This window comes from Oncorhynchus masou, chromosome 3 (assembly GCF_036934945.1).
Source record: "Oncorhynchus masou masou isolate Uvic2021 chromosome 3, UVic_Omas_1.1, whole genome shotgun sequence".
In the NCBI taxonomy this organism is placed as follows: Eukaryota; Metazoa; Chordata; class Actinopteri; order Salmoniformes; family Salmonidae; genus Oncorhynchus; species Oncorhynchus masou.
The window spans coordinates 18,841,346-18,858,848 of record NC_088214.1 but is presented as its reverse complement, the minus strand read 5'-3'; the positions used below and the strand labels follow the sequence as shown (position 1 = coordinate 18,858,848).

The 17,503-nt window shown below is 44.6% G+C and overlaps 1 protein-coding gene across 1 annotated transcript; it reads right to left on the bottom strand.

Annotated features, from left to right (window-relative positions):
• Nucleotides 1-4,917: 4,917 nt before the first annotated feature.
• bcl10 (BCL10 immune signaling adaptor) lies at nucleotides 4,918-8,663 on the bottom strand. The gene is made up of 3 exons (XM_064933798.1): nucleotides 8,352-8,663; nucleotides 6,468-6,756; nucleotides 4,918-6,272 (listed from the first exon to the last, which is right to left on the bottom strand). Exons 1-3 carry the CDS (start codon nucleotides 8,400-8,402, stop codon nucleotides 5,824-5,826), a joined length of 789 nt encoding a protein of 262 aa, XP_064789870.1. The 5' UTR covers nucleotides 8,403-8,663; the 3' UTR covers nucleotides 4,918-5,823.
• Nucleotides 8,664-17,503: the final 8,840 nt, after the last annotated feature.

The window sequence follows — 17,503 nt, the reverse complement described above, 5'->3', positions numbered from 1 at the left end:
CTGCTTGAGCTGCCCCTGTGAACTGTAAGTGTTGTTATTCTGAAATAGAAACATCTAGGAGCAACAGCAGCTCAGCTGCGAAGTGGTAGGCCACACAAACTCACAGAACGGGACTGCCGAGTGCTGAAATCTGTCCTCGGTTGCAACACTTACCACAGACTTCCAAACTGCCTCTGTGTGCAAATATTACAGTTTCACTATAAACAACACCTTGCTCTACTGTTTGATAGGTCCCACATGACTGTGTAATTGATGTAGATGACACATCGGTGAATAAACTACAGTGTGCTTTAAATACTGCACTGTAATCTGCAGGAGACAATGAATCTACACGGGCAGTCAATGAACAGTGGGAAATACTTCACTGACTTTAGGGAATTTTAAGTCTACATTACGCAATTGATGATGCAATAGAGGTGGTCATATACATCTGTTTTGGTGTACATGGCATATCTGTCCACGGGCTGATCCTTATGTTCTTTCAAGAAGAGGTGTTTAAACACCATCAGGTTTTCCTCTTTGAAGGTCTCCATCATCTCGTTACTCAATCCAAAAGAAGCCGAGGAAAACAAACATGAAATAGATACATAAATTAATTCTGCATAACACAAACCATTTCAGATTTTATTTGAATTAAAAAATATATATATTTACACATGCTCATTCTAGGAACTTCCATAATAGTGAAACCCCACTTTATCTCCTCACAGTTTTATTATTTTGTTTTTCACATGCACAAGTACAGTGAAATGCCTTTCTTGCAAGCTTTAACCCCAACAATGCAGTAATCAATAACAATGTAGTACTAAAAATAACAAGGTAGAACAAAAACACACAAGATATAAAAAATAAGAATAAGAAGAACAGGTTAAAGTAAGTAAGCATACTATATACAAGGTCAGTTCCAGTATCATATTTACAATGAGCAGGGATACTGGATCAATAGAGGTAGATATGTATAAGGGTATGGTGACAAGGCATCAGGATATATGATAAACAGAGTAGCAGCAGCGCATATGAATATTGTATGGGAGTGGGTGTGTGTAAATCAAATCAAATTTATTTATATAGCCCTTCGTACATCAGCTGATATCTCAAAGTGCTGTACAGAAACCCAGCCTAAAACCCCAAACAGCAAGCAATGCAGGTGTAGAAGCACGGTGGCTAGGAAAAACTCCCTAGAAAGGCCAAAACCTAGGAAGAAACTTAGAGAGGAACCAGGCTATGTAGGGTGTCCAGTCCTCTTCTGGCTGTGCCAGGTGGAGATTATAACAGACATGGCCAAGATGTTCAAATGTTCATAAATGACCAGCATGGTCCAATAATAATAAGGCAGAACAGTTGAAACTGGAGCAGCAGCATGTCCAGGTGGACTGGGGACAGCAAGGAATCATCAGGTCAGGTAGTCCTGAGGCATGATCCAAGGGCACAGGTCCTCCGAGAGAGAGAAAGAAAGAAAGAGAAAGAGAGAATTAGAGAGAGCACACTTAAATTCACACAGGACACCGAATAGGACAGGAGAAGTACTCCAGATATAACAAACTGACCCTAGCCCCCCGACACATAGAGTATAGAGTCAGTATAAATGTATGTGGATATTATATGTGTGTGAGCAAATGATTGCGTGACTTTTTGTATGTGTGTTGGAGTATCAGTGTGTGTAGTGTGTAGGGCCCTGTGAGTGTGCATAGAGACAGTGCAAAAAATAAAGAGTGTGTAGGCGGTCTCATCGTCGCCGGTGATCAGGCCTAACACTGTCTTGTTGTCAGCAAACTTGACAATGGAGTTGGAGTCGTGCGTGGCCACGCAGTCATGGGTGAACAGGGAGTACAGGAGGGGAATAAACACACACCCTTGTGTGTTGAGGGTCAGCGTGGCGGAGGGGATGTTGTCTACCCTCACCACCTAGGGTTGGCCTATCAGGAAGTCCAGGATCGTTGCAGAGGGAAGTGTTCAGTCCAGGGTCCTAAGATTTGTGAATAGCTTGGACGGGACAATAGTGTTGAACGCTGAGCTTGAGTCATGAACAGCATTCTCACATAGGTGTTACTTTTGTCCAGGTGGGAAAGGGCAGTGTGGAGTGCAATAGAGATTGCATCATCTGTGGATCTGTTATGGCGGTTGATGTGAGCCATGACCAACCTTTCAAAGCAGTTCATGGCTACAGACTTGAGTGCTATGGGTCGGTAGTCATTTAGGCAGGTTACCTTAGTGTTCTTGGGCACAGGGACTGTGGTGGTCTGCTTAAAACATGTTGGTATTACAGACTCAGACAGGGAGAGTTTGAAAATGTCAGTGAAGACACTTGCCAGCTGGTCAGCGCATGCTCGCAGTACAGGTCCTGGTAATCCGTTTGGCCCTGCGGCCTTCTGAATGTTGACCTGTTAAAAGGTCTTACTCACATCGGCTGCGGATAGCGTCATCACACAGTCGTCCGGAACAGCTGGTACTCTCATGCATGTTTCAGTGTTATTTGCCTCGAAGCGAGCATAGAAGTATTTTAGCTCGTCTGGTAGGCTCGTGTCACTGGGATGCTCTCGGCTGTGCTTCCCGTTCTAGTATGTAATGGTTTGCAAGCCCTGCCACATCCGGCGAGTGTCGGAGCTGGTGTAGTACGATTCGATCTTAGTCCTGTATTGACACTTTGCCTGTTTGATGGTTCGCCGGCGGGAATAGCAGGATTTCTTATAAGGTTCCAGGTTAGAGTCCCTCTCCTTGAAAGCGGCAGCTCTAGCCTTTAGCTCAGTGCGAATGTTACCTGTAATCCTTGGCTTCTGGTTGGGGTATGTACATACGGTCACTGCAGGGATGACGTCCTCGGTGCACTTATTGATGAAGCCATTGACTGATGTGGTGTACTCCTCAATGCCATAGGAAGAATCCCGGAACATATTCCAGTCTGTGCTAGCAAACCATTCCTGTAGCTTAGCATCTGCTTCATCTGACCACATTTTTATTGACAGAGTCACTGGTGCTTCCTGCTTTAATCATGAGGATAGAATTATGTCCGGATTTGCAAAAATGGAGGGCAAGGGACAGCTTAGTATGCGTCTCTGTGTGTAGAGTAAAGGTGGTCTAGAGTTTTTTTCCCCCTGGTTGCACATTTAACATCCTGATAGAAATTTGCTTAAACAGATTTAAGTTTCCCTGCATTAAGTCCCCGGCCAGTAGGAGCGCCGCCTGAGAATTTCCCTGTTTGCTTATGGCGGAATACAGCTCATTGAGTGCGGTATTAGTGCCAGCATCGATCTGTGGTGGTATGTAGACAGCTACAAAAAATACAGATGTGTCACGTTCTGACCTTAGTTCTGTTATTATATCTTTGTTTTAGTATGGTCAGGGTGTGAGTTGGGTGGGTTGTCTATGTTCGTTTTTCTATAATTTGGGATTTCTGTGTTCGGCCTAGTATGGTTCTCAATCAGAGGCAGCTGTCAATCGTTGTCCCTGATTGAGAATCTTAATTAGGTAGCCTGGTTTCACTTTTGAGTTGTGGGTGTTTTTTTTCTGTGTTTGTGTTCGTGCCACACAGGACTGTTTCTTTGTTTCACATTGTTATTTTGTAGTGTTCAGTTTTTCTTATTAAATTATGGACACTTACCACGCTGCAAATTGGTCTGATCTATCTTATGACGAACATTACAAGATGAAAACTCTCTTGGTAGATGGTGTGGTTGACAGCTTATCATGAGATACTTTACCTCAGGTGAGCAAAACCTTGAGACTTCCTTAGATATCGTGCACCAGCTGTTGTTTACATATATGCATTGTCCTCCAGGTATTGTTAGATATTACTACACAGTTGGAGCGAGGAACACAAGATTTCGCAACAGGAAAGAGTCCAAGAGGTACAGAACGGCAGGCAGTGTCGGGTTCAGGGTAGGCAGAGGTCAATAATTCAGGGTGGTGTGACAAGGTACAGAAACGGCAGGCATACTCAGGATCAGTGCAGGCAAAAAGGTCAAAACCAGGTCAACTAGAAACGGACAGGAGCAAGGGGAAAAACGCTGTTAGGCTTGACGAGCAAAACGAACTGGTGACAGAGAACACAGGTATAAAGACACTGGGGATAATGAGTGACACCTGGAGGGGGGTGGAGACAAGCACAAAGACAGGTGAAACAGATCAGGGTGTGACAGAAATAACATCTACTAAATATGTGTATGCGACTAATACAATTTGAGCCTGTGTAATATGATCCCACATTATTCCTATATTGTCCTTTTGCTTATTTGATGACTCTGCAGAGGTCATTGTCGTACTTCTTGTACTTGTTCTTGTCTTGAGCCGTAGCCTCAAGGTTGTCTGCAATAGCCGTGCTTCTACACCTGCATTGCTTGTTGTTAGGGGTTTTAGGCTGGGTTTCTGTACAGCACTTTGAGATATCAGCTGATGTATGAAGGGCTATATAAATAAATTTGATAGCCCTGTTTACGTAGCCCTATCCTTTAGTTTAGCGCCAACCTCCGTGTTAATACAGGGCTTTTGATTGGGGAAGCAGCTGTAATAATAAACATCATCATCGTAACACTTTGATAGGTTAAGCCTACTCAATTTCTTTTTACATAATTGGAATGGCGACGGTTTATTACTTACCTGTATTCCAGAGAAGCACTTGCTTATGCTATACAGAGCAGCTTTTTAACATGTGACAAATCTCATTTCTTCTGTCAACATTGGACAGAACAGGGAAGGAGACACTCAATCACTGTGACTGTCATTCTCAAGCGGCATTCTGAGATTTACCTGTTTTCTAATACAGTAGGCCTATGTTACTGATCAGCTTAAGTTTCATGCATGTAATTGCCTAATCTAATTGTCATAAAATCACAATGAAACTTCAGAAAATAAGGATAGAATGTATTCCTGTGAGCCATCTTTAACAAACATTAATGAATCACACATTTTACAGGAAATGTCTCCTGTGTCTCATATTCATTTGATTTATTTATAGAAGGCCTACATTTTCAAGATTTCAAATATAAAAAGTACTGGTATATCAATTATCAAAATAGCAGGTATTAAAGTTCACTTTCTGAATAATAAGTAACACCGTTGTACTACATTACACATTCATGCCCTTTCACAACAAGAAAATGTATCTACAGTATAACAATACTTTAGTCTAGAGTAAAAACATGAACCATTTCAGCGTAGGTCTACCAAAGTTTGTGGCTACAGTTTGTGTACCATAAAGCATATGCTGAACCATTAATTCCAGTGTTATGTGTCAGTACAGAGAAGTTGTCTTCTGATGCTCTGAGCTCCTTACAAGGAAACAGCTCTACTGTAGCTGCCATGGTGTGGCATGTTGATGCCAGTCTCTCATGAAGAACTCACATCCCCATAATTCATGGTGTGGCATGTTGATGCCAGTCTCTCATGAAGAACTCAGACGCCCATAATTCATAGCAAAATATATGTGCAGTAGTGTTGATGGAGAATGATGACCTACAACTTTAGTCCAAGTTCAGGATAACGTGTAGCTATCTCAATCTGTCTCTCTGTGGGTAGGGGCATCTTATGAAAGATGACTTGATAGGAGCAGAGTAAAATTCATGAAGGTACAGCTTATGATTGAGACATGATTAGTAAGTAGTTACTTGTATGGTTTCTTCATTGAATTCGAAATAAGCGTGTCCAGCTTTCTAATAATCCAGAGTATTATGTAAGGCATAGAATATACTTTACGAGTTGCTATTTGTTTGATGTATCACTGAACTAAAACCCTTGAGAAAACACAAACTGCTACAAACAATAAAATTGAAGTGTGAATGTTTGTGATGAGTAATGATGTGGGAGACATTCCAGGGCAAGGGGCGATCCTCAGTAAGATTTCGGTGGGGGCCGAGGCGAGAGGTCCCTGTATGATGTGGAAGTGGGGGGGATGGAGCGTGACCTCAGGGGCTGGAAGTTGGTGTCCCCTCCGCTGATCGCTGTGCTCCTGTGTGGTCCAGCATCCATGTTAGATAAGGCCTCCTGTGGCAGGTGGGGAGCTCCTGGGTCTCCAGGCCTGGGCAGTTTGGACGAGGCCTGGGATGAAGACGCAACCATGCTATCTCCTCCCATGGTTGATGACACCTCCTTCCCTTGGCTGGAGGCAGCAGGCAGGTTGAACGATCTTAGGGCATCAGAGGTGGACGGGCACCCTTCTCCGTTGTATGGCATGGTGGATGCCAGGTTGGTCTCACATGACAGCGTCCTGGACAGGTCTTTAGCGGCTCTGGATGTGTCCTGGGTTGGCAGGAAGCCCGAGGAGGAACTGGATGCCCCTGCTGTAGAGGACCCAAGGGAGATGGTCATGATAATGATTCTAAGACAGTGTTAGCACACTGAGCTAAAGCCTATTAGCTTAGGGAGCTAACACAAATATTCAGGTCTCATGCAAGATTACTGTGGTTCACTGCAGTACTTTCATTATATGAATTCAAACAAATTATAAAAAAACAACACACAGACACACAACATACCTCTGAAAGCCTCTATCCTCTCATTCTTCACTTTCTGCACCTCATCAGTGATCTTGGTGATGATGAAGTTGAGGGTACGTCCTTGCTGGATGGACTCGACCAGGGCGTCCAGCCCCCGAGGGTTCTCAGCCAGGTAGTCCAGCAGCATGCCTGTCCGTTTACTCTGCGTGCTCCTGCAGCTGATCTCCTCTGTGTCGTCCCGCGTAAGGATCTTGCGCGAGCGCAGGTAGTCAAAATGGCGGTCAACCCGGATCTTGTCACAGAGGTACGGTCGCAGCCTCGTTAGGACCTGGACAGAGATGAGCCAGATGGAAACTGTGGGTGTTTTGTGTTGTGGGTTGGGTTCTGGACAATCTGTATGTTATATAGGGACATAATTTGTTAATATGTGTTTTATCAAGTGTGTGTGACGAGGGGACAGACTGCTGATGGCAATACTGTAACTGTACTGAAGGACAGGTAAACATGTCTGGACAAAGAGTAATTAGAGGAAGGGTATGCCTTTGTTGATCATTATGAGAAAGGGGTTAGTTATATTTACACAATACACACATATAGGCTACTGTAAAAATTGGGTAGCCTATAGAGCATGGGTGCCACAGGCCGGACAAATATACATTGTTTATTTAGAATTATAAAAGGTAAACAATCTCTTTTTTAGGGTCTTGAAATAATACTTTTTTGAAAGTGTAATGGCTTTCTTAAGGTGAAGGAGAGTCGGACCAAAATGCAGCGTGGCTATTTAAATTCATGTTTAATAAAACAAGGAAACACGAATCAATACAAGAACCGTAACACGAAAACCGAAACAGCCTATACTGGTGCAAAGTAACACAGAGACAGAAACAAGGACAATCACCCACAACACACTCAAAGAATATGGCTGCCTAAATATGATTCCCAATCAGAGACAACGATAAACACCTGCCTCTGATTGAGAACCACTTCAAACAGCCATAGACTAAGCTAGAAAACCCCACTAAGCCACAATCCCAATACCTATGAAAAAAACATACCAAAACCCATGTCACACCCTGGCCTGCCCAAATAAATAAAGAAAACACAAAATACTAAGACCAGGGCGTGACAGAAAGTAATTACACTTAAAACATTATCCAATCGTCGCCATATAACTTGACACCTAAGAACACATTCTGATTGCCAGTATTAAAATATGTATTAAGTCATTCACCATTATTGTTTCCACGTAATTTCAACCAAAAAGATATGTGAAGATGTTGAATCATCATGGAAAACTGATTTCATTTGAAATTTCATATTTTCTTCACCCAACTTTTAACCTAAATCCAATGACATGGTGACATTTTTTTGTTGATTTCACATTGAATTCATGTTAGTTGACAACTCAACCAAATGTAAATCAAATCCAGACATTGAACTGTCATCTGTGCCCAGTGGGAAGGCTTTGGGAGCCCTAAAGTAGTGAGAGTGACTAACAAAATCTATGGAGGCCCACTGGAGGTCAGGGCCCGTCAGTAATTTGGCCATGATTACACTAACATGTTAGCTGACATGGGCTAATTGATTTGACTGTATGTGACTGAATTAACAATATGAACATTTCTAATGAACTACCAAATTTCGAAATTGCATGTTGTGTGTTCTGATATGATATCTCTCAACATTAAGTTGAGACCCTGACTTCCTAAAAAATAAAACATTTGGACTCTGGGACCCCCTAGTGCCCTGGTTTGGTCGGCCCTGCTAGGGTGCGGCATAAGTTCGTTACTTTCACTTCTTCATTTTGCGCATTTCTACATTTAAAGTTCTCATCTCTATAAGTGAACAACATTCTGGCAAATCATCATTGTAAAACAGACTCCCTGACAGTTGAATTGTTAGTCAGACAAATAGGCAACTTACCTCCTTTTTAATATCTGCCATTTCATCTTCTGTCAGGTGAGGAACATCCATTCTACTTACCCTACCTAAACCAAGGTGTCAAATTCAAGTCTTCCCGGTACTTTCAGAGAATAAAAAGGCACACTAAAAAGACTTACACCAAAAAATAGGCTCCCGTCCACGAATATTATATTTTCCAGTGTGTAACTCTAATAGCCTATATTTGCGGATACAAAACAAAAGCTTCGACTGCCCCAGTACAGGAAAGTTTCTCACCAGGGGAACAGCTGCAAAATATTACTTCCTGATTCCATGAACGGGTTTACCCAAATCATGTGCGGGCAAGAGAACGACGAGTGAGTGTTTTTCATTCAATAACGCTACTGTACTAGCACACCACCACAGTTAATTCCCCTGGTGATAAACCACATATTCCAGTCTTCAAATAATGTAATGTAATTACCATAAAAAAATGTATGTGCGGCTCAATTTAATTAATTATTTAATTACCATTATATTTTTTACTAAACATTTGCAAAAAATAAATAAATAGAATGTTCTTTCATAAAGAGACCTTGGGATGGGGCTATAACACTAAGCAACAGGCTATCATATCAGTGCCACTGAGGCAAGTACTAGTAGGTTTATTCTACACTGATATAAGGGAATCAATCAATTGAAATAAATTCATTGATCTATGGAATACAGACATGCATCTGTTGGTTACAGAAACCTTCAAAAAGAAAAGTAGGGTTGTGGATCAGAAAAACCGTCAGTATCCGGTGAAGAGCACAATTATCCAGTGTGCTGGTAGCAATCGAAGATGAGAATTTTCCCTCTGATGTCGGTTACGACACCGTACTGCAGTCAGGTCAAGACCCAGGTGAAGATGAAGAGGATGCAGATGAGCTTCCCTGAAACGGTTTCTGGCCGTTTGTGCAGAAATGTTTAGGTTGTGCAAACCCACCGTTTCATCAGCTGGCTAAGTGGCTGGTCTCAGACGATCCCACAGGTGATAAGGCTGGATGTGGAGGTCCTGGGCTGGTGTGGTTGCACGTGGTCTGCGGTTGTGAGGCTGGTTAGACATACTGCCAAATTCTCTAAAACGATGTTGGATGCAGCTTATGGTAGAGAAATGAACATTAAATTCTCTAGCAACAGCTATGGTGGACATTCCTGCAGTCAGAATGTCAATTGTACTTTCCCTCAAAACCTGAGACATCTGTGGCATTGTGTTGAGTGACAAAACTGCACATTTTAGAGTGGACTTTTATTGTCACCAGCACAAAGTGCACCTGTGTAAAGATCATGCTGTTTAATCAGTTTCTTGATATGCCACACCTAACCAGTAGATGGATTATCTTGGCAAAAAAGAAATGCTCACTAACAGGGATGTAAACAAATATGTGCACAAAATTTGAGAGAAATAAGCTTTTTGTGCGTACAGAACATTTCTGGGATCTTTTATTTCAGCTCATGAAACATGGGTCCAACACTTTACATGTTGCGTTTATATTTTAGTTCAGTGTATATATACAGTGGGGCAAAAAAGTATTTAGTCAGCCATCAGTGTTACTGATGGTAGGCTTTGTTACTTTGGTCCCAGCTCTCTTCAGGTCATTCACTAGGTCCCCCCGTGTGGTTCTGGGATTTTTGCTCACCGTTCTTGTGATCATTTTGACCCCACAGGGTGAGATCTTGCGTGGAGCCCCAGATCGAGGGAGATTATCAGTGGTCTTGTATGTCTTCCATTTCCTAATAATTGCTCCCACAGTTGATTTCTTCAAACCAAGCTGCTTACCTATTGCAGATTCAGTCTTCCCAGCCTGGTGCAGGTCTACAATTTTGTTTCTGGTGTCCTATGACAGCTCTTTGGTCTTAGCCATAGTGGAGTTTGGAGTGTGACTGTTTGAGGTTTTGGACAGGTGTCTTTTATACTGATAACAAGTAGATACAGGTGCCATTAATACAGGTAACGAGTGGAGGACAGAGGAGCCTCTTAAAAGAAGAAGTTACAGGTCTGTGAGAGCCAGAAATTTTGCTTGTTTGTAGGTGACCAAATACTTATTTTCCTCCATAATTTGCAAATTAATTCATTAAAAATCCTACAATGTGATTTTCTGGAATTTATTTTCTCATTTTGTCTGTCATTGTTGAAGTGTACCTATGCTGAAAATTACAGGCCTCTCTCGTCTTTTTAAGTGGGAGAACTTGCACAATTGGTGGCTGACTAAATACTTTTTTGCCCAACTGTGTGTGTATGTGTGTATATATATATAGAGAGAGAGAGAGAGAGAGAAGTTTAGCTGCTTCACCTTGATATGACCAGGTGATATATGATATAATATACGTCAACTCATAAAATGCATGTTAATGCTTAATACATGCAGAATTCATTCATTAGCCTACTTAGTAGATGCATATGTATTATTGTTGCTTAGTTGCTGAGAGGGTGTCTGTCTTTATAACTGTTTATGTATTTAGTTATGATGACACAGAATGCCTGTGGTCTAATATCAAAAGGCTGCTTAACACAATATGAGGAGATTATTAATTGTCTGAGGCTGTACTAGGGCAATGATAACGCGTCTAGGCTTGGTATAAAACTAATTTGCCTTGGTAACATGAAAACACATGCCAAATTGACTAAGCAGTCATGTACAAAATATATTTTGTGTTGAAATATATGTATTACAGAACATAACCAAAAACAAATATCATTGTTTACTATAGGGCCCACAAAGAGTGGGAAGGCTACAGCTCTGACCAGGTTGAAGGAAGTCAACAAGAGCAGGTATTGGCAGAGGACAGTGGAGTTTCCTTTATTCTAATTGCCAGGTGAACCGCTTTGTATGAGAAGCCAAACATAACATTCCAGAAGGCAAAAAAATAAATTCTAAAATGGCACAACTTACGCCTTCTCAGCTTTCAGTTGCCAGTTCTCTTTAATCATGATATTACAGGACTCCTTTGAGGACCATTGCTTCCCTGAGGTTATTGTTGTTAGGCTTGTTGTTTCATGCCCTGAAATTAAATGTTTGTCTGTCACTGTTGGGGTAGGTTGATGTTCCTCCAACTCTTCAAATAATAATTTGACTGAGGGAATCTGCCCTCAATCCATTTTTGGTACTTTTATTCATGAAGATAAAACAATAGGTGGGCAGCTTCACTGCATGTAGTACTGTGTTTATGTACTCTCATTCTCATCAACACGCCAGTACAAGACTAGAGACTCGGTTTCTTTTACTTTAACAACAAACTAACCAGTTATCTAAAAATAGTTTACAACAGTTTTCTTATTCATATCTGGATCCTGGGATGCAGTTAGCGTTAACGCTGGGACCACTGATATATGTCCCGGGATCCTAGCTCAAATAAGGTGGTAATACATTGGCAAAGCAGCTAGCCTAGCTGCTAGTTATCAAGCTAGGCAACCTGGGCTACTATTGCAGGATACCAAGCACCGCTAAGCAGTTGGCCCTTGTGGCTAGGACCGTACTTCTCGGTTTTCTACTGCTGGCTTCTCTAATTTCACGGAGTGAATAGCGGGCTCATCCTACTATCATTACTATCATGCCTCTGAAAAAAGAAGAGGATCACATCTCTGCTGGGCAGGTATGTGAACTCTTGGAGAAGCAGAACGTTTTTGACCAACAAACCGGACGACCAAACTAAATGTTACGCACTTCTAGGAGTAGTGGGTGCGCACTTCTAGGAGTAGAGCGCAGAGGGTCAAGCAGCAGAGAGCAGAGGGTAAAGGACAATGGTGTTTATTCCGGCACAAAAAACGGTCACGCCAAAACACCGGACGCATACAAATGACCGGCCCAGAAACAGGACCCAAACAGTCTGGAGAAAACAAGAAAATAGCATACCCACAAAAATGAACAGAGGAACAAGCCCGCACAAAAGCAGGCAGGCATAACCGGCTTAAATAGCCCTAACCAAAACCTAAACAAGAAACAGGTGTACCCAATAAGACAAAACTAACCATAAAGGAAAAGGGGATCGGTGGCAGCTAGTAGACCGGTGACGACGACCGCCGAGGGCCGCCCGAACAGGAAGAGGAGCCACCTTCGGTGGGAGTCGTGACAGTACCTTCCGCAGCGCGCCAACACCGGCCTCGAGGGCGACCCAGAGGGCGAGGCGCAGGGCAATCCAGATTGAGGCGATGGAAATCCCTCAGTAGTGACAGATCCAAGATGTTCCCCACCGGTACCCAGCATCTCTCCTCCGGCCCGTACCCCTCCCAGTCTACGAGGTACTGCAGGCCCCTCACCCAGCGTCCAGAGTCCAGAACAGCACGTACTGTGTACGCCGGGGACCCCTCGATGTCCAGAGGGGGCGGAGAGACCTCCGGCACCTCACCTTCCTGCAGGGGACCAGCTACCACCAGACTGAGGAGAGACACATGAAACGAGGGTTTAATACGATAGTACACCTCGTTTATCCTCCTCAGGACTTTAAATGGCCCCACACACTGCAGTCCCAGCTTCCGGAAGGGCAGGCGGAGGGGCAGGTTTCGGGTCGAGAGCCAGAACCTGTCTCCCGGTGCGAACACGGGGGCCTCACTGCGGTGGCGGTCAGCGCTCCTCTTCTGCCGTCCACCAGCTTGCTTAAGGGATTCCTGGATGGCCCTCCACGTCTCCTTAGAGCGCTGCACCCATTCCTCCACTGCAGGAGCCTCGGTCTGACTCTGATGCCACAGTGCCAGGACCGGCTGGTAGCCCAAAACGCATTGAAAAGGTGACATGTACATGGAGGAGTGGCGGAGTGAGTTCTGAGCCACCTCCGCCCATGGGACGTACCTCGCCCATTTTCCTGGCCGGTCCTGGCAATACGACTGCAGAAACCTACCCACCTCCTGGTTCACTCTCCCACCTCCACCTTATCACTCTCGGGGTGATAAGGGAGAAAGGGCAATGGGAGGAGATGGCAGGACTTCAAAAACCGATCCACAACGAACAGGATCGTAGTGTTCCCCTGAGCCGATCCTCGGTGTCATAGAGACGGGACAGCGCGTCGGCCTTCGTGTTGAGGGAACCTGGTCTATACGAGATAATGAACCTAAATCTGGTGAAAAACATGGCCCACCTTGCCTGACGAGCATTCAGTCTCGATGCCCGGATATACTCCAGATTACGGGTGTCAGTCCAGGTGAGAGGAAAGGGTGCTTGTCCCCCTCAAGCCAGTGTCTCCACACCTTCAGGGCCTTTACCACAGCTAACAACTCCCGGTCCCCCACATCATAGTTTCGCTCCGCCAGACCGAGCTTCTTCGAAAAGGAAGCGCAGGGGCGGAGCTTCGGTGGCATACCCGAGCGCTGTGATAGCACGGATAAAACCCCAGATAAACCTCCGGGAAGTAATTGGCAAACCCTAAAAACCGCTGCACCTCCTTTACCGTGGGCGGAGTCAGCCAATTACACACGGCCTTAACGCGGTCACACTCCATCACCACCCCTGAGGTGGAAATGTGATAACCCAGGAAGGAAACGCCTCGTTTGGAGAACACACATTTCTCAGCCTTAACGTACAGGTCATGCTCCAGCTGTCGCCCAAGTACCTTGCGCACCAGAGACACATGCGCAGCGTGTGTGGGGGAATAGATCAGGATATCATCAATATACACCACCACACCCTGCCCTTGAGACAATCTCGTCTACAAAGGATTGAAAGACGGCTGGAGCATTCTTTAACCCATACGGCATGACGTGGTACTAAACACGGTTTTCCACTCATCTCCCTCCCGAATACGCACCAGATTATACGCGCTCCTGAGGTCCAGTTTCATGAAACGCGCTCCGTGAAATGATTCTACCTTTGTAGAGATGAGAGGTAGCGGGAAACTAAACCCCACTGTGATGGAATTGAGACCTCGATAATCAATGCAAGGACGCAGACCTCCCTCCTTTTTTTTCCACAAAAAAATAAACTTGAGGAGACGGGTGATGTGGAGGGCCGAATGTACCCCTGTCCCAGAGATTCTGTGACATATGTCTCCATAGCCAACATATCCTCCTGTGACAATGTGTACACGTGACTCCTTGGAAGTGCAGCGTTTACCTGGTTTATCGCGCAATCCCCCCGTTGATGACGTGGTAATTTGGTCGCCCTCTTCTTACAGAAGGCGATAGCCAAATTGGCATATTCTGAGGGAATGCGCACAGTGTAAACCTGGTCCGAACTCTCCACCAATGTGGCACCGATGGAAACTCCTATACACCTACCTGAACACTCCTCTGACCACCCCTGGAGAGCCCCCTGTTTCCATGAAATCCTGGGATTGTGACTAGCCAGCCAGGGAACCCCCAGCACCACTGGAAACGCAGGTGAATCGATAAGGAAGAGACTAATCCATTCCCTATGATCCCCCTGCGTTACCATGTCCAGTGGAACCGTGACCTCCCTGACCAGCCCTGACCCTAACGGTCGGCTATCTAGGGAGAGCACGGGGAAGGGTGGATCTATTGGCACCCGCGGAATCCCCAACCTACTGGCGAGTCCGCGATCCATAAAGTTCCCAGCTGCGCCTGAATCAACTAGCGCCTTATGCTGGAGAGAGGGAGAAAACTCAGAAAAATAAATTAATAAAAACATGTGACCAACAGGGAGCTCTGGGTGAGTTTGGTGCTGACTCACCTGGGGTGACCGAGAAGTGTTCTGCCTGCCCTCTCGACTCCCAGACGAGCTCCTCCTGCACCAGCTGTGGTCGGAGAGGACACTTCTGACCGGTGCAGGAGGGACTCGTCTGGGAGTCGAGAGGGCAGGCAGAACACTTCTCGGTCACCCCAGGAGCCTCCTCCTCCTGGTCCCCCTCGATGCAGCCCTCCCAAACTCCATAGGTATGGGAGCGGGAGGGCCAGAAGGTGGAACTGACAGGGCCCTTTCTGAACGCCCGCAGGCAGCTAGCAGATTGTCCAGTCGGATTGACATGTCTATGAGCTCATCGAGGGAGAGCGTGGCGTCCCGACAAGCTAGCACCGTGAGGACGTCCTCCAGGAGGCTGCACTGGTAGTGGTCCATCAGGGCCCTGTCATTCCACCCCGCCCCAGCGGCCAAGGTCCGGAACTCCAGCGCGAAGTCCTGCGCTCTCCTCGTCTCCTGCCTAAGGTGGAACAGCCGTCCACCTTCTGGAGGGTGGTCGAACACAGCCCGGAAACGGCGGGTGAACTCTGGGTAGTGGTCCCTAGCAGAGTCTGGGCTATTCCAAACTGCGTTGGCCCACTCCAGGGCTCTGCCCGTCAGGCAGGAGACGAGGACACTCGTCTCCCTAAAGATGTACAAGACATTAAAACAAGCCTTCAGTTCACACATAATGATGTGGATGTATTGAAGACCACACAGGATACACTCTCCAGAAACTGTTCCTCTATGCGGAATGAAATCACCACAGTCAGGGAGGGCCTCCTGTAACGGTTTCCTATAGGTGAAGGAGAGTCGGACCAAAATGCGGCGTGGCTATGGCGATTCATGTTTAATGAAATAAAGTAAACACGAATCAAATACAAAAAAACAATAAACGTAACATGAAAACCGAAACAGCCTATACTGGTGCAAAGTATCACAGAGACAGGAACAAGGACAATCACCCACGAAACACTCAAAGAATATGGCTGCCTAAATATGGTTCCCAATCAGAGACAACGATAAACACCTGCCTCTGATTGAGAACCACTCTAGGCAACCATAGACTCAGACATCCATAGACTAACCTAGAAAACCCCACTAAGCTACAATCCCAATACCTGTGAAAAAAACCCAAGAGAAAACACACCACATACACAAACCCATGTCACACCCTGGCCTGACCAAATAGATAAAGAAAACACAAAATACTAAGACCAGGGCGTGACACCTCCAGAACATGTCTGAGAAGGCTGATTACCTGGATGGACAATTGAGGAGAAATCATCTTTAATATTGATGGTATCCAGGAGAGCTAAAGAGAAACATGGGCTGAATCAGAGGACAAAGTTTGAAAGTTGTTTTCTGAGGAGCTACAACTGGATCAACAGGTAGAGCTGGAACATGCTCACCGGTCTGGGAAACCAAGGGGCACTGATGGTGCCAATGGAGACAGACCCAGGCCAATTGTAGTGACATTTCTCAGGTTCAAGGATAACTTGCAGTCCTTGAAAAAGCTGTCTTCATCAATGAGGATTTCTCAGATGCAGTCCGTCGAAGAAGAAAGGAACTAATACCAGCTATGAAGGCTGCAAGAGAATGAGGTGACATAGTATATCTGAGGTATGACAAACTGATTGTTCACCCTCCCTCCAATGGAGTTAGGAGGAGAGACAGACAAGTAATTTCAGCCTCACACACACACACTGACTGAGTATCTCTCTCTCAGATTCCAACTGCTGATTCATGTTTGGACAAATTAGTACAGTAAATCTACCAAAGAAAGGTTTGTTTATTGCTCACTTGAATATATGCAGTTTAAGGAACAAAATTAATGAAATATGCTGTCTAGTGCAGTCAAACAATATTCATGTATTGGCAATATCAGAGACTCACTTGGACTCTTCTTTTGAGGATGCTGAGATCTCTATACATGGTACAATTTATTCAGGAGGGACAGATAGATATGGGGGTTCGAGTTGCAGTTAATATCAAGAGTCATATTCCAGCAAAACAACCTAAGGACTTAATGTTGAATGGATTAGAGGTGCATTGACCACATTTGAAAACTGTACTAGTTGGTTGCTGCTATAGGCCACCGAGTGCTGATGTGAAATATCTTGATGTAATTTGCGAAATGTTGGATAAGGTATCTGATGAAAATAGGGAAATATATTTTTGGGGAGATATGAAAATAGATTTTTTTAACACCAACTGTCCAATGAGAAAGAAACATATTTCTGTTGCCAGTGTATGTAACATGACCCAAATTATGACATTACCAACCAGAATGTTCACTAATAGGTCCGGTATCACATCATCAACTTGTATCGATCACATTTTTACTAACATTGCTGAACATTGTATCAGTGGCACTAGGTTGCAGTGATCATAATTTGGTTGCACTCACTAGGAAAACTAAAATACTGGCCCTAAAATAATCAACCGCAGGTCTTACACAGGGTTCAATCAGGACTCATTTGCGGATGAGATTAAGAATGTGCAATGGTTAGAAGTGAGGATTATCCTGAAATATCACTAGGTTTG